Below are 23,658 nucleotides of genomic sequence, written 5' to 3'. Positions count from 1 at the left end.
ACACATGCCATGTGAGAGAAATAACCTATTACAATGACAATTTTGGGGGGAAAAAAAAAACATAAAACATTTTGCAAAGAATTGTGGGAAAAAAAATGACAACATCAAAAACTGTACCATGCATCTTACTAAATAACTTGGAATGTCTACTTTAAAAAAAAGGGGGTCATTTGGGGGGTATTTGTACTTTCCTGGCTTGTTGGTCGCAAGAAATAAGATAGGCCGTCAGTACATCAGGTGTGATCAATTTTTTATGATTTGCACCACAGCTTGTAGACTCTCTAACTATCACAAAGACCAAATAATGTACACTAATTTGGGTTATTTTTACCAAAGATATGTAGCAGTATAAATCAAGGCCAAAATGTATGAAGAAAAATTAATAATTTTCAAAATCTTATCACAGAAACTAAGAAAAATGCATATTTTTTTCAAAATGTTTGGTCTTTTTTCAAAATTTTGGGTCTTTTTTCATTTATAGCGCAAAAAATAAAAAACCAAGAGGTTATGAAATGCCACCAAAAGAAAGCTCTATATGTATGAAAAAAAGGACAAAAAATTAATTTGGGTACAGTATTACATGACTTTGGTCTGGTCATGAGGGGGTTTTAAGTGCCCAGTAGGCAAGTGGTTAAGGTTTCATGGCTGTCGCTTGGCAACTCAAAGTTTCAGCTCCCTAAATACATTTCTATAAGATTAAAGGGGGTTGTAAACCCTCATGTTTTTTCACCTAAATGCATCCTATGTATTTAGGTGAAAAAACACCTTGACAGTCACCGTCCCCCCACCCCCCGTTTTACTTACCTGAGCCCCTTCATCTCCTCCGCAGGGACTCTCTCCACGGGGCCTGGGTTTTGATTGGATAGATTCATAGCAGCGCAGCCATCAAATTCAATGACGCAGGCGCCAGGGGGGCAGAACCGAGTCCGACATTCATGTCTGTGGATGCAAATGCTGGGCTCGGGAGTGTACCGGCAAGGTAACCCCCTCGGGAGAGCGCTTCTTCTAGGGGGTTATCTGATGCGGGAAGGAGCCACACCGGGGGACCCCAGAAGAGAATGTTAGGGGCACTCTGTGCAAAATGAGCTGCACAGCAGAGGTAAGTGTGATATGTTTGTTATTTAAAAAAAATTAAAAACAATCCTTTACAATCACTTTAAGGTCTGGATACATGCTAGCCTACTCCATGCCCTTAATGTGCTTCTTCTTAAGCCACTCCTTTGTTGCCTTGGTGGTATGTTTTGGGTCATTGTCATGCTGGAAGACCCATCTACGACCCATCTTCAGTGTTCTGACTGAGAGAAGAAGGTTCTTATCCAAGATTTTATAATACATGGGCCCCGTCCGTTGGTCTCTCAATGCGGCAAAGTTGGCCTGTACCTTTAGTAGAGAAACAGCCCCAAAGCATAATATTTCCACTTCCGTGCAAGACTGTAGGGATGGTGTTCTTAGGGTCATAGTCCTCTTTTTTTCTTCCTCCAAATGCGGCAAGTCTAGTTAATGCCAAAGAGCTAAATTCTGGTCTCATCTGACCACAGCACTTTCTCCCAATCCTTCTCTGAATCATGTAGATGTTAATTGGCAAACTTCAGATGGGCCTGTACATGTGACTTCTTGAAGAGGGGGACCTTGCGGGTGCTGCAAGGATTTCAATCCATGGTGGCGTATTTTGTTACCAATGGTTTGTTTGGTGACTGTGGTCCCAAACTGCCTTAAAATCATTCACAAGCTCCTCCCATGTAGTTCTGGGCTGATCCCTCACTTTTCTAATGATCATCTATGCCCCTTGGGGCGACATTTTGCATGGAGCTCCAGACTGAGGGCAATTGATGGTTATTTTTGTATTTTTTCCATTTGTGAATTATCTCTCCAACAGTTGTCTCCTTCTTGCTGATGGTCTTGTAGCAATTGTACAGGTCTACAATCTTGTCCCGGATGTACTTTGGTCTTGCCCTTGATGGTGAAGTTTGAATGGAAGAAAGAGATTCTGTGGACAGGTGTCTTTTGTATACATAACAAGTTGTCTTTAGGATCACCTTCTTGAATTGACAGGACTAATCTGTGTACCGCATGAGCACATATTGTAGCCAGTCTGTGGGAGCCAGAATTATTGTTGTTTGGTAGGGGATCAAATACTTTTTTATTCACTGAACTGCAACTCCATTTATAACATTTGTATTGTGTTTTTTCTTAATTTTTGGTTGCTATTCTGTCTTTATCATTTAAAATACACCTATAATAAGGCAAACTTACAAAATTTGCAGGGGATCAAATAATAATTTTCCCCACTGTATATGTTGTACGTTTAGATCAGTCTCTGCCCACAAGGTGCTTACAATCTAAGGCCGCGTACACACGGGCGGATTGTCTGCCCAACTTAGTCCGCTGAAACACAATCCGCTCGTGTGTGGGCTTCAGCGGACTTTTTCAGCGGACAGTCTGACGGACTAAGTCTTTCGGAATTTCCGTAATTTTGTCCGTCCAAACTTGGTTTTGTCCGTCCAAACTTGGTTTCAGCGGACAGTCCGCTCGTGTGTAGGCAAGTTGGACAGAATAAGTATGGCGCATGCTCAGAAAGGATTTACACGGCCGAAGGTTGCATTGCAGTGTATTGGACGTCGTTTTTCTAGTCCCGTCGTACGTGCTGTACACGTCATCGCGCAAGCTTTCAGCGGACTGTCTGTTCATCGTGTGTGGTCAAGTCCGTTCATTCAAATGTTGGACGGACTGTCTGTCGGATTGTCTGACGAACTTAGTTGGGCAGACAATCCGCCCGTGTGTACGCGGCCTAAGGTCCCTAACTCCCATTCATACATACACATACTAGGGCCAGTTTAGACAGGAGAAAATGAACGTATCAACATGTCTTTGGCGTGTGGGAGGAACGTTAAATAATGCTCCTTCTATAGATGTTGGTCATTTACGTATGTCATGAAGCCTGACTATCCACTTCGGCCCTTGACCATTTTGCTGGTCAAAGACCAGACCACTTTTTGCGATTCGGCACTGCGTCGCTTTAACTGACAATTGCGCGGTGGTGCGACGTGGATCCCACACAAAATTGACGTCCTTTTTTTCCCACAAATAGAGCTTTCTTTTGGTGGTATTTGATCACCTCTGCGATTTTTATTTTTTACGCTATAAACAAAAATAGAGCGACAATTTTGAAAAAAAACACATTATTTTTTACTTTTTGTTATAATAAAGATCCCCAAAAATATATAAAAAAACATTTTTTTCCCTCAGTTTAGGCCGATACGTATTCTTCTACATATTTGTGGTAAAAAAAAAACACAATAAGCGATTATTGATTGGTTTGCGCAAATGTTATAGCGTTTACAAAATATGGGATAGTTTTATGGCATTTTTATTAATATTTTTTTTTTTACTAGTAATGGCGGTGGTCAGTGATTTTTATTGTGACTGTGACATTATGGCGGACACATCGGACATTTTTGACACATTTTTGGGACCATTGTCATTTATACAGCAATCACTGCTATATTAACTGGCACTGGCAGGGAAGGGGTTAACCAGTGGGTGGAAGTGTAGGGGTTAAGTGTTCCTAGGGGTGTGTTACTAACTGTTGGGGGCTGGGCTTTAATTTGGTGAACATTGATCTCTGCTCCAATCACATGGAGCAGAGATCAGCGTCACTAGTTGCTAGGCAGAACGGGGAAATGCTATTTACATCAGCATTTTCTCGTTCAGCCGCCCAGTGAGACGATCGTGGGTATGCCTACGGCGATCGAGTCCGCGGGCTCGCGACCGGACTCACGGGGGTCCCGACCAGCACGCGAATGCTCGCGATGGCAGGGCGGCATTAAAGATTGGACGTATCTGTACGCTAATATGCCTGCCCGTGCCATTCTGCCGACATACATCGGTGTGCGCTGGTCAGGAACCGGCTATAAAACAACCAGGACATTGCTTAGAGGCCTAGCTGTTACTGTTTACCTCCATCATCAAAGGAATCGGCTTTTTCTCAAATTCGCATGCTCTTTCTCTCCCCTTATACAGTAGCTCTGAGCTCAGCATTTGAAAGCTTGCTCCTCTGATGATGAAGGTGAACGGTAAGGCCGCGTACACACGGGCGGACTGTTCGCCCAACCTTGTCCGTTGAACAGTGTTTGGGCGGACAGTCCGCTCGTGTGTGGGCTTTCAGCGGACAGTTTCAGCGGACAGTTGGACGGACAAAGTCTTTCGGAAATTCCGAAAAACTGTCCGCTGAAACTGTGTTTGAGCGAACAGTCCGCCCGTGTGTGGGCTTGTCCGCTGTACTTTCGTAATGAGCGGACTGTTCCCGCTCGGAAAGTCCGCCCATTTCGAGCGCGTGTACAGGTAGGCGGGGCCCGCGAAGGAGACGTCGCGGGCTCCGCCGCCTGGAATGGGCTTAAAGGGGAACCCCAACGCCGAAAAAAATCGGCGTGGGGGTTCCCCCCAAGTCCAGACCAGACCCTTGTCCGAGCACGCTACCCGGCCGGCCAGGAAAGGGGGGCGAGCGAGCGCGCCCCCCCTCCTGAGCCGTACCAGGCCGCGTGCCCTCAACATGGGGGGTGCCTTGGGGAAGGGGGGGCCGCGCGGCCCCCCCACCCCAAAGCACCTTGTCCCCATGTTGATGAGGACAAGGGCCTCTTCCCGACAACCCTGGCCGTTGGTTGTCGGGGTCTGCGGGCGGGGGGCTTATCGGAATCCGGGAGCCCCCTTTAAGAAGGGGGCCCCGGATACCGGCCTCCCACCCTATGTGAATGAGTATGGGGTACAATGTACCCCTACCCATTCACCTGTGAACTAAAGTACAATAAAAAACACAACACAGAGAAAAAATATTTTATTGCACAGCTCCGGGGGTCTTCTCGCCGGACTCCTCCGCTATGTGTGTGTAGCTCTTTTGCTAGCGGAGGAGTCCGGCTTTCTTCCTCCCCGCCGCCGGCCTCTTCTCCCGACTTCGGGGGTCTTGTCCCCCTCTTCGGTTCTTCTGCCGGGCCACCGCGCCTGGTCCGGTGGCCCGGTCTTCTGTCGCCGTCTTCCGTTCTTCTGTCGCCGCCTTCGGTTCTTCTGCCGGGCCACCGCGCCTTCTTGTAGCTCTTTTACAGGCGGTGGCCCGGTCTTCTGTCGCCGCTGTCGTCGCCGCCGCCGCCGCCGCCTTCCGTTCTTGTTCTTGTTCTTCTTCTTCTCCTGGAGATGTTGACTCGACGAGCTCTCCGGCCGGAATGCCAGGGACACGCTCCGCTGCCACTTATATAGTGACAATGGGGCGGTGTCACATGGTATATGTCACATGGGTTGGTCACATGGGTTGATGTCACATGGGGACTATGACATCGTAAGGGGGCGGGGTCACCATGTGACCAACCCATGTGACATATACCATGTGACACCGCCCCATTGTCACTATATAAGTGACCGCACAGCGCGGCTCTGGCATTCCGGCCGGAGAGCTCGTCGAGTCAACATCTCCAGGAGAAGAAGAAGAAGAACAAGAAGAAGAACAAGAACGGAAGGCGGCGGCGGCGGCGGCGGCGACAGAAGACCGGGCCACCGCCTGTAAAAGAGCTACAAGAAGGCGCGGTGGCCCGGCAGAAGAACCGAAGGCGGCGACAGAAGAACGGAAGACGGCGACAGAAGACCGGGCCACCAGACCAGGCGCGGTGGCCCGGCAGAAGAACCGAAGAGGGGGACAAGACCCCCGAAGTCGGGAGAAGAGGCCGGCGGCGGGGAGGAAGAAAGCCGGACTCCTCCGCTAGCAAAAGAGCTACACACACATAGCGGAGGAGTCCGGCGAGAAGACCCCCGGAGCTGTGCAATAAAATATTTTTTCTCTGTGTTGTGTTTTTTATTGTACTTTAGTTCACAGGTGAATGGGTAGGGGTACATTGTACCCCATACTCATTCACATAGGGTGGGAGGCCGGTATCCGGGGCCCCCTTCTTAAAGGGGGCTCCCGGATTCCGATAAGCCCCCCGCCCGCAGACCCCGACAACCAACGGCCAGGGTTGTCGGGAAGAGGCCCTTGTCCTCATCAACATGGGGACAAGGTGCTTTGGGGTGGGGGGGCCGCGCGGCCCCCCCTTCCCCAAGGCACCCCCCATGTTGAGGGCACGCGGCCTGGTACGGCTCAGGAGGGGGGGCGCGCTCGCTCGCCCCCCCTTCCTGGCCGGCCGGGTAGCGTGCTCGGACAAGGGTCTGGTCTGGACTTGGGGGGAACCCCCACGCCGATTTTTTTCGGCGTTGGGGTTCCCCTTTAAGCCCATTCCAGGCGGCGGAGCCCGCGACGTCTCCTTCGCGGGCCCCGCCTACCTGTACACGCGCTCGAAATGGGCGGATTTGCCTCCGCCTTACGTGGGCGAGTCCGTTCATTTCAAAAGTTGAGCGAACTGTTTGCCCAACCTTGTTCGTCAAACAGTCCGCTCGTGTGTGGGCAAGTCCGCTCATGCAAATTTTGAGCGGACTGTTTGATGAAACTGTTTGCCGAACAAGGTTGGGCGAACAGTCCGCCCGTGTGTACGCGGCCTAAGAGCTTGGGTCTCTCTTTGCAACGTCCTAGGAGTTTTTCAGTCGGGCTTCATGAGGAGCATAAATGGCCTATACCTACAGTAAGGATGATATTCAACTTCAGTCAAAGCTTCACAATTTGTTTTTATCTACCCTTATCTGCATAGGCAGTTTTTTGGTAAATGCTACATGGTTGTATATTAATGGATGGCATTTGACGGGCACTGACCACAACAGGCGTTATAATACTTGCTGGAACAACTAAAGCATTGAAGGCACTGTAAGTATACAACCCTGTCTGGCTGCCTTTGCAGCTAAAAGGGGGCTTTTGGTAAAAAATGTTGCTTAACTGCCATGTTTATCTCCACCAAGCGCACTTGTAAAGTTGGCTTAAGATAAGAAGGCAGATGGGCTCGTATAAGGCTCCATGCACACTGAAGCTCAAAAAAGCTATTTCTGGACGCCAGATTGCTGGCAGAAAACGCTGGTTGAAAAACCTGCTTTTAACAGCGTTTTATACTAGCATTAATGAGCGTTAATGAGCGTTTTACAGCGTTAGCGTTAAAGGGGCGTTTTTTATAAAAATACACAGAGGACACTCCAAAAATCCCACAATGCATTGAAAAATAGAATGCCGAACACTAATGAACGAGCGTTAATGAGCGTTTGTCGTTTTTTGCCGCTGAAAAACTGCACTTTGAACGCGAATTTCTGGCGTTCAGAAAAAAGCCCATAAACTCCACTGCTCATTAAAGCTGAAAAACGTCCATGTGTGCATGGACACATAGGCTAACATAGAGTGGAGTTTATGGGCTTTTACAAAAAATGCCCAAACTCCAATAAACTGCAGTTTATCAGCTTCAGTGTGCATGGAGCCTTAGTATGTGCTTGGTGGGTCTGTGGCAGGAACGAGGACTGCAAGCTTCCGTTTTCTGAGAAGTGATTTCAACAATTTAATATTTCCTGTAAAAGCATTTGGACTTTTTTTGACTGAACTAAAATAATTTAAAAAGTTAAAATTATTATTTAAAAATAACCTTGATATACAGATGAGAGGGTGGCACATGACTGATTTATGGATTATTTTGGTGAGCAAAATATACGTTTTACTTAACTTTCAGAGGCTGTTTTTTAAAAACTGGAGCTAATGAAAATTGTGAACTGTAATTCTGAAATTTACAGTAGAAAAACAATCCTGGGAAGTGATTGGTTATTAGAGGAAACCATTCTATTTGTCTTTACATTAGTTATGTTTTTGTATACTGTAAATACTGTATATCAGTTCTGCAGATCTTAACATTGAACAGTACTCCTTTCCCTGGCCTCTCTGATATTTTTACTTACTTACTTATATTTCGGTCCTCAGGCTACTCGGCGGTTCCTGCAGGAGATGAATTCCTGGACTTCCTTCCACTCCGTTCCTCCTCTCTCCTGGGATGTTGCTGTGAAATTTCTCATGGCTAGAAAATTTGATGTTGTTAGAGCCATAGAACTCTTCCACTCATACAGAGTAAGGGAGACATGCATAACGTTCATCATCGGTGCTTTCCATCTTTCTCTGTGTCTCTGTATTATCAGTTTGCATCTGAGAGATATAATACATTTTCCAGCCATCAGAGTTCTCTGAAAATTTTCACCATTAAGTACAGTTTTAGGCATGCATAACAAATATAAAGGCCTAATAAATAACTTTGTTGCACTGGTCATTTATTAGACCTTTATATTCATATATGTATGTCTGTATAATGATTGAAGTGCAAGTAAAGGCAAAACCTTTTTTTTTTTTTTTTTTTGGGATAGAGATAAAAAGTTTTTTTTTTTTTTTCCATCTGTGTCCTATTAAGATTTTCTTTCACTTCCTGTCCCATAGCCAGAACCGGAAGTGAGAAGAAATCCCTCCAAAGTGAGGAAATCCAAGTGTGTCACCAGAACTAGTGTCCCATTGGAAGATTTCCCCAATTTGGCCCATTTCAGATGGGTTGGAACCAGTTTTGCTCAGCAGGGCATCTCTCCGCTGATCCCCTGCTGAGCTGAGCAGAGTTGCCAGATGATAGATCCATGTCCACTCTGTATAAGCCTGCTCTGCTGTATTGGCAGTCGGATGTAAATGGACCGGTGTTCTGGCGTATAGAGTCCGGGCATCACATAGTGTCCACTCCGTACTGCGCATGCGCAGTACGGAGCAGACGAAGCTTCGGAAAATCTCCGAAGCTGAACGGCGCCTGCGCCGTGAGTGGAGTTGGTAGCCCCACCATCCAAGCGGACATAGGGTTGTGAATTTTAGAGGGCCCCTCGCGGGCGAGCTTCGCTCGCCACGCTTCGGGCTCGGCCTCGCTGCGCTCGGCTCTTTTTTATTCTAACTCTATGTCCACTTGGATAGTGGGGATAGAACCTGGACTCACGACGCAGGCGCCGTTCATCCTCGGCAATTTTTGGAATCTGTGTTCCTGTGTACTGCGCATGCGCAGTACGCAGGGGACACTATCTGATGGAGGACGCTATTTGACAAGACACCGGCTGTCCTTTTACACTCGACTGCCCTCCCATCTGGCACGGATCCCCTTCCATTTGTTTTTGCCGGATAGACGGTAGCCAACACAAGTCTGTTTACCTGGGATTGCCAATAGAGAGGAATGGAGGTTCCGATCAGGCCTGCTTGAAAAATTGACAGGTGGACATCAGACAACCCCTGTGAAAGAGGCCTATAAATATTTTGATGCAAAATTTGGGATTTCCTTTTACTTTCACTTTCATTTACAAATACCATAATCAACAGGACAAATGAAGAGGGGGGAATCTCCCTATCAGGGGCACAAACAACAATAAAACTGACAGATGTTCCACTTCAGCTCCCCTCTGTCTAAAAAAGTTTTGCCTTTTAGTTGCATGTTAATCAGTACAAATATTCATGATTCAGTGGGAAGGAGCATATGTACTAGGGTTCTGAATTACAAAGAGACTGAAGACATTTCCCAGCATGCACTGTAGAATTTACATTGGTTAAGCTCAAACATTTTCTCTTTAGTGTCACTGTTCACATCATGCCATGTACAAATGACAGTGCTCGGGGCTGATTTTTCAGTTTAGCATGACAGGTCCCTTCTAACAAAATCATGTGCATTGCATTTAGGCTAGGGCTACACTGGTGATTTTAATCTCTTGCTGCTGAGAGATTTAACTCTTTATTGGCAGTTACCTGAACAGGCTAGAACCACACAGAGTTCATCTATCCTCCTGGAATGCTTGCAAGGATGACGAAAAAACAGTAATCATGGAACATTAATTGTGCCAAAATAGGGGTACTGCACACCGAATCAATAAAAATACAGAATCTTTATTACACTCATTAAAAAAACATTTCTAAACGTTTCCAATCGACTACACCATAAGCCATATCCAGACTATTTTGAAGAATATGCAATCAAACTATGAAAGCGTGTTAAATCAATGCATTTCACATCCGCACTCACATGTGTAGTCGATTGACTCACAATGCATGTACAGACAAAAGGAACAAGATGAAAGGAACCATCAACACAATCCTCTACATAACCACATAAATATCTGCCAAAATAAATCAGTTACAAATGTGATCAACATAATCCATGGCTGAAGATTTGCATTTGATATACTGCTGCGCAAAGATCATGAGACATAAAAGATATACTTTCGCACAAAGATCATGAGGCAAAAAATGCAAGAATACCCATATTATTCTCCAGCTCCTCTGCTTAAAAAAATTATATACTGTAAGTGTAGCCTAGTTCTAGGTGGAAAGGAGCAAGCCATGACATTTTCTGCAGTTGCCTGGATATTGAAAGTGAACAGACAAGTTGCTACCAACTCAACTGCCAGCAGTGGCAGTGCCCAATGGACTGTGAAGCTGACAGCAGTGGAAGATGGGAGTTGAGGTCAAAGCAGGGAAAATAACTGTGGACCTCTAATAGCCAATGGACTACAGCTCCAAGAGGAGGCCAGGACGGGGGCAGAGAGGAGCAGTATTTGCCCAGGCTGTCTTTGAATTGCATAGTCTTTCTGTAGCGGTAGGCTGAGGTGAACAAATCCCCCCGATAGATCTGCTTGTACCAAGAGCCGAGGTTTCAGTCATGCAATCAGAAGAGAGAGAAGTTCAGAAAGCATCTGGACTGAGACTGACCCTATCACTGGAAGAATACAAATACAAAGCATAGAAGGAGCTAAAGTTAAAGCACTGATTAAGGCACCATCCCCATCACAATACAAGAATTTGGGGATTTTAGTAGCTTAGTCTTCTAATAAAATTGCTAGCAATTTAATACTAGGTGTAGCAAATGAGCGCTAAGCAAATAGAACAAATGGGTGATCAATGGAGAAGGGATTTTTTTCCATGACTTTGCAATGCTCCATTCATATGCTATTGATTGCTACCAGATAATGCCACATGCTACTTGTGTAGCTTCATTCATAGAGATTTTTTTACTAGTAGCAGGATCTGCTGTGTAGCTCTAGCCTATTCAGGTGGCAGCAAATAGTTAAATCTCCTAGCAGCATGAAATTAAAATTGCAATTGTAACCCTAGCCTTAGATCCTTACATACCTTTCTTAGCTCTTGTACACGCGGTCGGAGAATCCGTCAGAATGTGTCCTATCGGACCGTGTCGTCGGATAATCCAACTTTGTGTGGTATGCATCGGACTGATTCCGTCTGACCCAATTTTCCAACATGTTGGAAATATTTCCCGACCAACTGGGCCGGTCGGACATACTCCGATCATGTGTAGAGAATTTTGATCGGACCAAGTGCCACGCATGCTCAGATTAAATTCCTACATCAAAGCTATTGGCTACTAGCCTGAATGTAGTCCCATCGTAACGAAATTACGTCATCACGTTCTGAAAGATCGGATTTTTCGACAACTTTGTCCGACCGTGTGTATGCAACAGTTTCGGGCAAGATCCGACGGGCAAAATCCGACGGATTTGGTTGTGGAAATCTCCGACCGTGTGTACAGGGGCTTAGAAATATGAACACAATTTTATGGTATGTTTTTAAAAAAAAAAAAATGTCATTATAAACGTGGTTTTAAATTGTTAAATTATAAAGCAAGGCATTGCCATTGTCAAGAGAATTATGTTCCATAATGATTAGAAAAATTACTACATTTCTTTATGGATGGGTTTGAAAGATAATATGCGAAGACCTTAAATTGTATAAACATAATTGAATCAGTGGCCATCAACGTTCATTTTTTGGACCCTAAAGCCCAAAACTGGGCACAGTACAAAAAAACCCTTGCTGGGCATAGATGGGGGAGTGGTTGCAGAAGAGGCATTATCCTGTCTTCCCGATTCTGTCCTCTTCTCCCTTTAGCTATGATCTGTGGGCGGAGCCTTGCGTCTTCGTACAGTACAGGGCTATTATTGTATGTGGGAAAGGCAGGAGTGCAACTGCAGAGCAGCTTATAGAGGGGACTGCAGGGGACCACTCCCACAGATTGAGGGAGCCTGCTGGAGCAAGGAGAAAGGGAAAGTAATAGAGCATCTTCTGCAACCCCCTTGACCTAAGGAGAATTTAACTCTTGCAGTGTGGGGGGCGCAACTGCAAGGGTTAATTTTTTGTTGTGCCTGGAGTTGGGCTTTAAAGAAAACCCATGATTTGCCCATGCAAAGAAAAGTGACTGGTTCATTTTGTCATCACTAGCAGCGCATTTTCACTATCCCTTTGATCTCCTACCGCCTTGGGTTATGGTGAAATATGTGACTCCCTCCCTTCCTTAGCATGTGATAGTGCTTTACTTGATGATTGGCCATACCCAGTGCTGTCACGTGGGAACAGGGAGGGATTTCTGAGCTCTGTGTAAGCTCCATGTTGCAACTAGAATGGTATACAGTGCTTGGGGAGCGAAGCGGAGGAAAAGTAAGAATATGGGGTTTGGGGGCTGTGCATTATAGTGCACCTTTATATTAAAGTCTGTGTAGCTGATATTGAAAAAAACATAAAAATGATATCAAGGGACATAACTTACAATCAGTAGGATGTGTCCCTTGTGCTGATTCCTTTTTTGTTAGTAGAAATCCTGCTCAGTCCAGGACTAGGTACTATGGGATTTGTCATGTTCTAAACAAGCAGAAGTGAGAGGGGGAAAAAAGAAAAGTTTGGGAGATCATGGAGGATGTTTCAATGAAGCAGAAAAACATAGAGGGAAACGATTTCATGAAAAAAAGACGACAGGGCCAATAAATTATAATTAAATGCAAAACTTGGTCAGGAATTTATTGCTACCCCTGCCCACTTTAGTGAAATTCACCCTCTCTATTTTTTCCTTTTACTGTTATCACTAAAAGTAAATCCCAAATTTTTGGATTTACCCAAATCAGTAATTGAGTGGAAATATTCCAATGGGGACACTAGTTCTGGGGAGCCACAATGGATTCCCTAATTTTCAGGGATTTCCACTTCTTGTTTCAGCTTTGGGACAGGAAGTGAAAAATCTCCCCAATGGGGCACAGATGGCAAAAAAAAAAAAACTTACAGGGGATATAATCCTCCCTTAATCCAAAATGAAAAAATAAATGCCTATAGTTCTAAGGAGTGGATGTGTATAGATTATTTTAGTAATATGACCTTTCAATATTAATCTACAGCCGGTATATTTTTCACTGACTAATTTCTCCACTATGCAATTATAAAAGTATTTAGTTCGTAAATAGAATCTTTATGTTATGGTCCATCCCACAACCTGTTTTATAAATTATATGTTCCATGGAAGTGCTTTTTGATTTGCTGCTTCATCAAGTTCCACATCTACTTGCTAGGAGACACGTCAGAGAGAAGGGATCGTGCGGCTGAATCCTCTGCAGGAGCCTTTACTGTCTGAACTGCTGAGTGGAAAGTTTACTGTGTTGGTGAGTGATCCTGTATGTTTAGTAAAAGGCTCTGTTCAATTGGCATAAAACCTTGTGAAAGAGCCATTAGCATCCTATTCCATTAATTCAACTGCAAGGGCAGTCACAATTTAGTTTTGGTTTCGAAACAGACATCTCATATTTACTGCATAGGTCTGCTACCTGGTAATTCCATTGCATAGAAAATGAACCCGTTTTCTGGAAAATTTCCCTGCAGTCAGTACCCGACCTTTCCTCTTTTATGGAGAGGAGTGAAGGATAGCATTACTGTTCATGTACTTCTATGAGGGTTGAGAGAATATTGCAGCAGATCCTGGCAACGGAATGTGGTGGATGGACAGTTATTTATCCGTCTCCACCCTAAGAATGTCATAAAATGTCATAAAGTCTGTGTTATACAATGAACTCCCCACCAGGATAAAGCACCTCAAAGGCTACTATTACGGTATAAAATATAACTTATTGGACATATTGGACACTTATTGGACATCAAAAGTACAAAAAAAAGAGGAGGATGGGGTTTTTTGAGGAGAGATTAGGGTTAGGGTCCTCTTTTGGGACACTGGAGTGGGGGGAGGGTTCTCTGGGAGGGAAGGGGGGGGTCGGGGATGTTTGGGGGCTGGGGTTTGCCCTCCATGGGTTAGCTGACTGACTTGGTTAATGGGTTTGTGTTGTTTTTTGTACTTTTGATGTCCAATAAATTATACTTTATACCACAATAGTAGCCTTTGAGGTGCTTTATCCTGGTGGGGTATTTCTATATGCATGGCTTTTTGGATGCACTTCTCCTAAAAGGGGTGTGGCACTAAGCAGGTATTTCCACTCACAGGACACTGTTTTGGTTAAGTTTTATTGCAACCTGTAGTTAACCACAAAAGATGTCACTCTGATGTGTATACTATGCCATTAATACTTTTAAGCCAGTAACTTTGTACATTCTCTTTTGTCAGAGTGTACGGGCTCCGACTGGAGCTTCCATTGCGATCTTTACCGCCAAACTTCACCACCCAGCAAGGAAAAACAGTAAGGAGGCTCAGCACACAGTGCTTCAGGCCCTCTTCTACCTCTTGGATCGTGCTGTGGAGAGGTGAGAGCCAAGTCAATTGAAAAGAGCAGATTTGATCCTGGGAGAGCTAGAATAGTTGAGCTATACATGGGAAATATAAAAAAAAATAAAAAAGCCAAATCTAGGTTAAAGATGAATCCAGCATAAAAAGATGGTATATCTAACATGCTTCCCATTTGTAAAATGATATTATTGTTATAGAGCAAGTAAGATTTTACCTTATGATAGTTAACAATGTAAACATTGCTTTTTGGCACTTATGGATATTTTAGTGTATTTTTGGAAGTGTTATTTTAAGACTTTACTTTTGCCTCCCATATAATTAATATTTCCCTTTTTACACATTGACAGCTGCTAGGAGCTGGAGGTGTATGTACACCCCAACAAAAAAAAACTTCTCTTGTTTGCACCCTTTTTGTGTCTAGTAAATATACCTTTAAAATAATTTTGGTTTATTTGTTCAACAAGTGCAAAAATACATGTCAATTCTACCAGAAATCTTGAGAGCAAAAAATTTGCTGTGTTCTCTGCATCTACCGCACTGTTACCGGTTACCTTGTTCTGGATATCCCTGCATACTAAAAAAAAATCTCCTGGGATGACAGTGCTGTCGCTCTAGAGCAGAAAGTGTGTTACTGGCAGGATCACTGGGTAAAAATAAAAGGGAAAAGGCTGATAAAATTAACCACCACATCTAAGGACTGGTAAGCTGCAATATATTACATTTATTTTCTTGAGGTTAGACACCACAATGGGAACGCTATAAGAGGCCCGCTTTCATAAAATAAAATTTAAAAAAATTTAATAAAAATAGTTTGTAATATTTTATACTTGTAGTGCAAATAAAAGACAACTCCAACTGGGTTTGGTGCTGCCTATAGTAAAACATTTGAGGGAGGGGGGGGGGGGGAGTTTGTACAAGGCATTTGGTAATTTTAATATTAACAAAACTGACATTTCCAATGTAATCATTAGCCTCTGTAATTTATAAAAAAAAAAAAAAAAAAAACCCTTAGCCCTTGTACACACGGAATCTCCGACAACCAAATCCGTTGGATTTTGTCAGACTGTTGCATACACACGGTCGGACAAAGTTGTCGGAAAATCCGACGTGATGACGTTATTTCGTTACAACGGGACTATGTTCACGCTAGTAGCCAATAGCTTTGGTGTAGGAATTTGATCTGAGCATGCGTGGCACTTTGTCCGATCGGAATTCTCTACACATGATCGGAGTATGTCCGATCGGAGCATTTTGTCTGAAAATTTTACCAACAAGTTGGAAAACTTGGTCCATCGGATACTCCGACGGAAACAGTCCGATGTAAACCACACACAGTTGGAATATCCAACAAAATGGTCCGATCGGACACATTCCATCTGAATCTCCAACCGTGTGTACAAGGGCTCAGGGTAACTAACACCCTCAAGAGCCCAAGATTCTTATTTTGTGCTTTTCTCACATACAAGTCAACTTTTAGGCATTTACTACATTAGGAAATTTTGTTGTTTGTGGTTGTATCCTGTTAAAAGGTGTGTTTTTTAACATTCCCATGTGGTATATTTTTTACAGCCCATTAATTTCCCAAATTTCAATGGGCTGCGCTTTTATGGCTGCAAATGCACACGCGTTTTGCGAGATGCGTGTGGGGGTGCTGTTAAGAATTAAAGGGTACCTATGCATTTCTGCATATAGCAGCATGTTCCCACGGGGAAAGGTGTGCATCCGTGTGCGTTCAAACACTGCAATTGGTGTGACCTGGCCCTAAGGCTGGGTTCACACTTGTGAGATCTTAAATATTGCATGTGATTTGCACCGCATTGCTTTGCAGATCACATGCAATGTCTGTGCAATGCCAATTCAGCCATACAAACTGTATGGCTGAAATTGCATCGCATTCACACCAAAATGGGCCCTTTTTTTGGTCCACACTGGAATCGGATCGCATGGATGTTCACACCTATGTGATCCGATTCCTACACAATTTCACAGTTCGCATTGCGATCTGCAAACCGATCTGGGGTGTCATTAACTTTACATTGACATCCGCAGCGGTTCGCAGATGTCAGTGTGAACAGCCAGCAATTCAGGTGCGATGCACAGGAATCGTGCTGGTTTCCGCATCGCACAAAGTGTGAATCCCGGCCTAAGCCCATGTTCACACTTATTGCGGGTTAGAAATCATGCGAGTTCAGCTGACGATTTCATACCCACATGTCAGTCCAACTTCGGGAGCGATTTCAGAGACATCTGTGCGGGTTCCTGCACAGATGTCTATTGAAATCTCCCTGAAGTTGCAAAAGTATGGCAGGAACTACTTTTGGGAATTGGTGCAGCCCTGCTAAGTCAGAGTCGCAGAGATTCGGACGGTGCTATTGCCGGCAATAGCTGCTGATTTGACAGGTCAAATTGTACGTCAAATCAGCCCGATGTAAACGTGGGCTAAAGCTCATCCACTTCTAAAGGGATCCAAACACTGCAGGTGAATATGCAGTATTGCAGGAGAAACAAGAGCAGACCCTTCCATTCAGAAATCAGTCTGAAAAGGGACAGAGTGAAACAATCGGCTATTTCTTCAGAACTGAACAAAATATTTTGTAACAAAGTTTGCTAAAATCCTTTCAACATTTATAGATCACCTAGATCAGTGTTTCTCAGCAGCCTTCCTCTTGCCAGACCTTTACTTGATAGTATTTTTTATTTTTTATTTGTACCAATTCTGACTGTTCATCCCTCTGAGCTGTGGCTTAACAGCATCATCTGTCACAATCTCTGCAGCTCAACACTGCTTGATTACATACTTTGTGCCCACCTTGTGGGCGAATTCTACCTCACAGGTTGGTACACTGTAAAGTGCCAGCCCTACTAAGTGGGCACAGGGTTGGTATATAGCAGTGCGGCACTGCAGAGACTGTGACAGCTGTCAGCTCTAGGACAGGAAAGACTAGCTGTCCTGTATTGGGCCCAGGTTGCCAAGTAAGTGCTGCACGCTCTATGCCCTGCATCTGATGCTTGGTGGTTCCCTGGGTCCACAAGTGAAAGGGGACACACTGACCACAATGGAAGGGAACCCATGAGCACTGACCAAAAGTGTAAGAGGGCAGTGTAAGTGAAGGTAGCACACTGACCATCATTATAAGGGGACACTTACTCCTGACCACTGCACTCTGCAAGCTGTTCTTTGCAATTATAAAAAACAGTGTTTGCGTTATAACCAATTACGTTGAATAACAGTGAGTTGTGACAGAATAAATCTATTAAACAAAATAAAATTGAAATAAGAAATCAAAAAAAATTTAAAGTCCACAAAAGTCTCAATATTTAGATCCAGTAACTCTGTGATGTAGTGCTCTTTAAATGAATTCAACAGCAACCAGTGTCACCAAAAGCCACCGTCACCCAGAATGTGATAATGTACCTGCTTACCAGTATTCCATGACCCTCTTTCTCAAGAGAAGTCATGTAACACATATAAGAACCAGTGGCGGCTCATGTTTTTTTGTTTGGGGGGGGGGGGGGGGGCAGAAAACAAACCCCCCCGTGGAACCTAGGCATCCAATAGGATAGCCTGTCCTTTCAGCCAATTTGGTGATGGGTACCAGACCAAAAATATGTATACATATTGGCCTAAACTGAGGAAGAAATTAGTTTTTTAAAACATTTTTTGGGATATTTATTATAGCAAAAAGTAACAAATATTGTTTTTGTTTTTCAAAATCGTCGCACTTCTTTGTTTATATCACAAAAAATAAAAATCGCAGAGGTGATCATTTACCACCAAAAGAAAGTTCTATTTGTGGGGAAAAGAGGGCATCAATTTGGTTTTTGTACAAAGTTGCACGCCCACGCAATTGTCAGTTAAAACGGCGCAGTGGCAAATCGCAAAAAATGGCCTGGTCATTAAGGGGGCAAACCTTTTGGGGCTGAAATGGTTAAAATACACATATGATAACAATTATGGATTTCTTGTAACATTTCTTTGTAAGTGGGCAAACTTACAAAATCTGCAGGGGATCATAATATTATTTTCCCCACTGTATATACAGTATATATGCTAATTGGGAGGGATACGTTCTCTTATGTGTTTGCAGCTTTACATTTTACTTTATTTTTACACATGGCAGCTGTTAGAAGTGGTTATCCTTTTTTGCTGTTGTACAACATGCAGTATATTGTACATTACATAATTATGACTGCTGCTATGTATACATAATCCTCGCCTATCCATCATAACCCTAGAATTAATGAATATAAACATTGTTTATACTATTGGGGAATGGAAGCTATTTGAAACAATTTACCAGGCCCTGATCTTACAAAAGTTGAGAACTACTGACAGAGAGGGAACTGTCTTTACCTACATAAAATTAGAGTTCTGCTTTAAAGCCCAATTAAACTTTCAGTTTAAATTGACTAAATACATTGTATCAAAACAAAATGTTACATGTTTTATAGTTTTTCTTTAGAAAACTGTCACATCCCTAAAAATGCCTGTGTTTGCCAGCATGCTACAGAGAAAGACCATTGTTCTGTGTGCAGAGCTTTAGGTCTGATGCATCACGGGGCTTGTCGAACCTCTGCAGAGAGACCACTGCCTCTCCACAGAGACCAAGGGTTGTACTCTACAGCTGCTGGCAGGAACAATGGGTAGTTCTACTGAGGCTGTAGCTACTTTACAAAGAAAACAAACTGTAACTTTTTTAAGCACTTATACTGTGACAGGTTGGCTCCCCTGCGCAAATTGCCATCCTTGTACATCAGCTCGCGCAGGCACAGTGGTGGGTGCGCACCACTGCCGGCACGCTCTTGTGTAGGCTGTGGGAGCGTGTTCGCACATTGGGCGGACTCAATGTCCGCTGGCAACCCGCGATCGCCTAGTACAGAGGCAGAATGGGGATCTGCCTTTGTAAACAAGGCGGATCCCCATTCTGTCAGATGACATGACAGATCTACTGTTCCCAGTCATTGGGAACAGTGTTCTGTGTCATGTCCGAGGCAGAGGTAGAACACACCTAGGGAACACAGTTAACCCCCTTGATCTCCCCCCCCCCCTAGTGTTAATCCTTTCCCTGCCAGTGCCCTTTATTAGTGCATTTCTATAGCACTGATCAATATAATAAGGTCACTGGTCAGATTTGTCTGCTGCAATGTCGCAGTCCCACAAAAATATTGCAGCCATTACAAGTAAAAACAATAGATAAAAATATAAATACCTAAATCTATCCCATCGTTTGTAGTCGCAATAACTTTTACGCAAACCAATCAATATACGCCTATTGCGATTTTTTTATTTTTTTATTACCAAAAATGTGTAGAAGAATATATATCAGCTTAAACTGATGAATAAATTCATTTTTTTTATATATATTTTTGGATATGTATTATAGCAAAAAGTAAAAAATACATTTTTATTTTTTTTTCAAAATTGTCACTCTTTGTTTATAGCACAAAAAATTTAAACCGCAGAGGTAGTCAACTACCACCAAAGAAAGCTCTATTTTTGGGGGAAAAAGGACGTCAATTTTATTTGTTTTTGTTTTGTTAGTCGCACAACTGCGTAATTGTCAGTTTATGCAATGCAGTGCCGTATCGCAAAAAATGACCTGGTCATTGGTGGGTAAATCTTTCTTGTCCTTAAGTGGTTAACATGTTTTATTTTGATGCACCTGAAATGTTTTTCGCTGAATTAATATGAAGGTTAAAGTGGGTTTTAAAGTATGTTATTTAATGGCAGTTGAGCCAGTCACAACTTGTTCATAATCCAGTGTCTCAATAGCATTAACACAACAGTCCCACCTGTAACGTAGCATTACTGGGTGATCCAACCAGTAAGTTTGATGTTTTTCACCTCCCTTTACCAGACCAAGCTGTCCAGCAAAAGTGTCAGTTAAAGTTGGTTGGTTGTAAAGGCTGAAGGTTTATACCTTCATGCATTCTATGCATGAAAGTAAAAAACCCCCAGCGTGCAGCTCCCCCCTCAGCCCCCCACCCCTCCCAATACTTAAGCCAGAATTTGATCCAGCAATGTGCACAAGGCTCTCTTGAATCTCTCCCACCTGATTGGCTGAGATACAGGAGCCATTGGCTCCAACTGCTGTCAATCACAGCCAGTGAGACGGGAGCGGGGGATGGGGCTGAGCTGCACTCTTTGTGTCTTATGGACGTAGAGGGCCAAAGCCGACACGGAATCAAGCATGCATGAGTGCCCCCGCAGCAAGTGGCTTGCTATGGGGCACTTGGCAAGGGGGAGGGGCCCAGAGCGCCAGCGGACGACCCGAGAAGAGGAGGATCGGGGCTGCTCTGTGCAAAACCACTGCACAAAGCAGGTAAGTATAACATGTTTGTTTTTCAATTATTTTATTTTTTTTACTTATCACTTTTAAGCCCCATACACACTATCCATTTTTATGCTGAGTTTTTCCTTTAGGTTTACCAAAACTATATAATGCAAAGGCCTGCCTGATTGCATACAAATTGAAACTCAATTTGACCTTATATTATATGGTTTTGGTAAATCTGAAAGAAAAACTCGTCAGAAAAACTGATACTGTGTATGGGGCTTTAAAGAGTTGAGAAAAAACATTTAACACTGACAGGGGTGCTTACAATGATCAGCTTTTATTCTTTTATGTAAAACCTTTATCCCTAAAGGAAAAAAATATATATATATATTGCTATAACTGCTTAATAGGTGTTAGTTACTTAAAGGGCAACACCACTTTCATGGGGGGGAAAAATAACAAATAAAGACAAAATAATATAGCGTATACAATTGCTACACAAGTCATATTGTAATTGAATGTTATTAAAAAATAGCTTTCCTTTTTAATCTGCAGCCGCTGTAAATTTCTGAAAATGCAATGCAATATGGCTACCTGGAGGGGTTCTGTACACAGGATGTGTACAGAATATCCCCCAGGAAACATGATTTCCTGCTTGTGTGATTGGCTCACTGATTTTCCCAGAAGTCTGTACTAAGTACAAGTCAGATTTCCGGCATCCCCTGCAATGAAAATGTAATTTCTGGTGAGATACTCCCAATAGGAACACTTCTAAAGGGATGCAGGCCCAGCAGCATTCCTCATTCAAGCTTTGCAGCTGGTTGATAACTATGAAACCACTCCCATTCGAATCACTGAGCACAGGGGCACAGAGGAATAAACAGGGATTTCTTCAGAATAACCAAAGGTAGGAATCTGCAGGTAATCCCTGCAATGTACATAAATCACCCAGAGGGGAAGTTTTTTTTACGTTTAGTTACATTTTAAGTAAAATCCATCAAAACAATACCCTCTCCACTGATTGACATGCTGCTTTCCACAAAGTCTGCATTTGCAAGCCTGTCATTGCAGACCCTTATTCTGTATGTAAAAGCATGGGGTTTGCTCCCCAATTCACAGCTATTGCTGATGTTCACAATGCATTTCTGTGGAATATCTATTGCAAAGAGCAGAACAAGGAGCCACTCCAGGTGGAGATCTTTAATTCACTCAGATTCATGAGAAATAGACTTTAAAAAAAAATGAAATGTTCATTCCAAGCAGAAGAATAACAATTAAATCCCTATTCATTATTTTTGCATATTTTTTTGCAAAAGTATCATGAGAAAAAAAAAATAGAAATGAAATAAGTTTGGCTTCAAACACTTCCAAGCCATGCTAAAATGTTCACAACTAAAAAGCCAATTAGCGTGTCTGCTATCACTAATAATCTTCAAAAAAGTACTGTTTTTTTTTTGTTTTGTGTTTTTGCTACATTTGGGGTGTGCATTATTTTTTATAACCTGGTTGTCCATCTCCCACCAGATAACAACTGCTTTGTGCTGTCAGTCGTTTAGATATGCTGAGCACAGAATCACTCTTGGGCTTTTGTATAAAAAGTGCGCAAAGGAAAACATTCTCACATACTACTCCCTAGATTTTTTTTAAACACCTTCTATAGCCATACCCAGAGCATATTCTCATTCATTGTTTGGTCAACCCATAACTGTTCAAAGACACTAGGATGGATGTTAACGGTGACCACATTGCAAAGTAACATCTATTTCTACTTTTTAATTCTTGTTTTCCACTGCTTATTTTACTATCTGTAAGAACCGATCCTTAATATTTCTTATCTTAACTCTCTATTATTCACAGTTTACTGGTTTATTTTTCCGGACGCTTTACTTTCCTCCTAACCTGCTTGATATAATCTGATATTTCATTTTCTATTTATTGTTCTGTATTTTGCTGTCTGATCTAGAAAAACACAGTGAAACAAAGTAAACTCTGTCATCTGTCTAAAGGAGAAGTACAGCGAAAGCTTGTTTGGCTGTAATTCTCCTGTGGATTACAGAAGTGCAGTTCGTTCTGCACTCCTGTGACCCATTTGCAGCCGACAGCGGGCTGGCTGCTCCCACCCTCTCCACAGCCCAGTGCTCCAGTTAGCATGGGGGTGGCAGAGAAGAGAGCTGCTGACTGACAGTCAGCATCTCTCTTCTCGGGGAGCCCTGAGAACTGAGCGATCGGCAGTGTTTGATCGCTCAGGTAGGCAGGGGATAGATGCAGCATGAGACTGATGCTGCATCTACCTAGGTAAGTATAAATCTGCAAAATTTTTTACTTCATACTTCTCTTTGAAGGCCCCTTTCACACATGCGGACCGTTCATTTCAGCAGTTCAGTCATCTTTTTTCAAAGAAAAAAATGGATGAAGTTTACATCAGTTTTCTTTTCCTACATCAGGGGACACAGAGCCATAGTAGTTACTATGTGGGCTATATGAACCACTGATAGGTGATAGACACTGGAACGCCTTAAGGCAAGAAGTGTACTCCCTATATAACCCCCCCCCCCCCCCCCCCCCCACTACTGGGAGTCCTCAGTTTTTTCGCTAGTGTCTAAGGTGTTGGTCACGAGTAAATGTGCTGTGCTGAGCTCCACTGGAAGCAATTCTTGCTGGGGTTGGCCATGCTGACCGGATCCGTTCTGATGTCTTTTCATGGGCTAAATGAATGGTACCGGGTCCTCGTGTCTGAAGAAACAAGGTTTTGCTTGTGAATGCGGATCCAGTACTTTTGGTAGTAAGGCCATAAAGTTTTTACTGGCAGGGTGCTGTCGCAGGTCCAGGATTGTGGGTAACACGAGGTTCCCCGGTTCCTGAAGGTTTTTTTAAAAGGTCTCGGAGTCCACCGTGAAGGGTGAAGATTTGGTCTTTATCTCTGATAAAAC

At 43.4% G+C, this 23,658-nt stretch overlaps 1 protein-coding gene across 1 annotated transcript in view; it reads left to right on the top strand.

Moving 5' to 3' along the window:
* Positions 1-23,658, top strand: part of PTPN9 (protein tyrosine phosphatase non-receptor type 9) — a 101,873-nt gene that overhangs the window by 7,427 nt on the left and 70,788 nt on the right. Inside the window, exons 2-4 of the mRNA XM_077473008.1 lie at positions 7,862-8,005; positions 13,291-13,380; positions 14,331-14,467. Of these exons, the coding sequence (XP_077329134.1) occupies positions 7,862-8,005; positions 13,291-13,380; positions 14,331-14,467 (371 nt within the window). The remainder of the gene's footprint in view (positions 1-7,861; positions 8,006-13,290; positions 13,381-14,330; positions 14,468-23,658) is intronic.

The sequence above is a fragment of the Lithobates pipiens genome, unplaced genomic scaffold (assembly GCF_037356315.1).
Source record: "Lithobates pipiens isolate NorthernLeopardFrog02 unplaced genomic scaffold, aLitPip1_a1.2 Scaffold_8, whole genome shotgun sequence".
NCBI classification, from domain to species: domain Eukaryota; kingdom Metazoa; phylum Chordata; class Amphibia; order Anura; family Ranidae; genus Lithobates; species Lithobates pipiens.
This window is presented reverse-complemented; position numbering and strand designations above follow the sequence as displayed.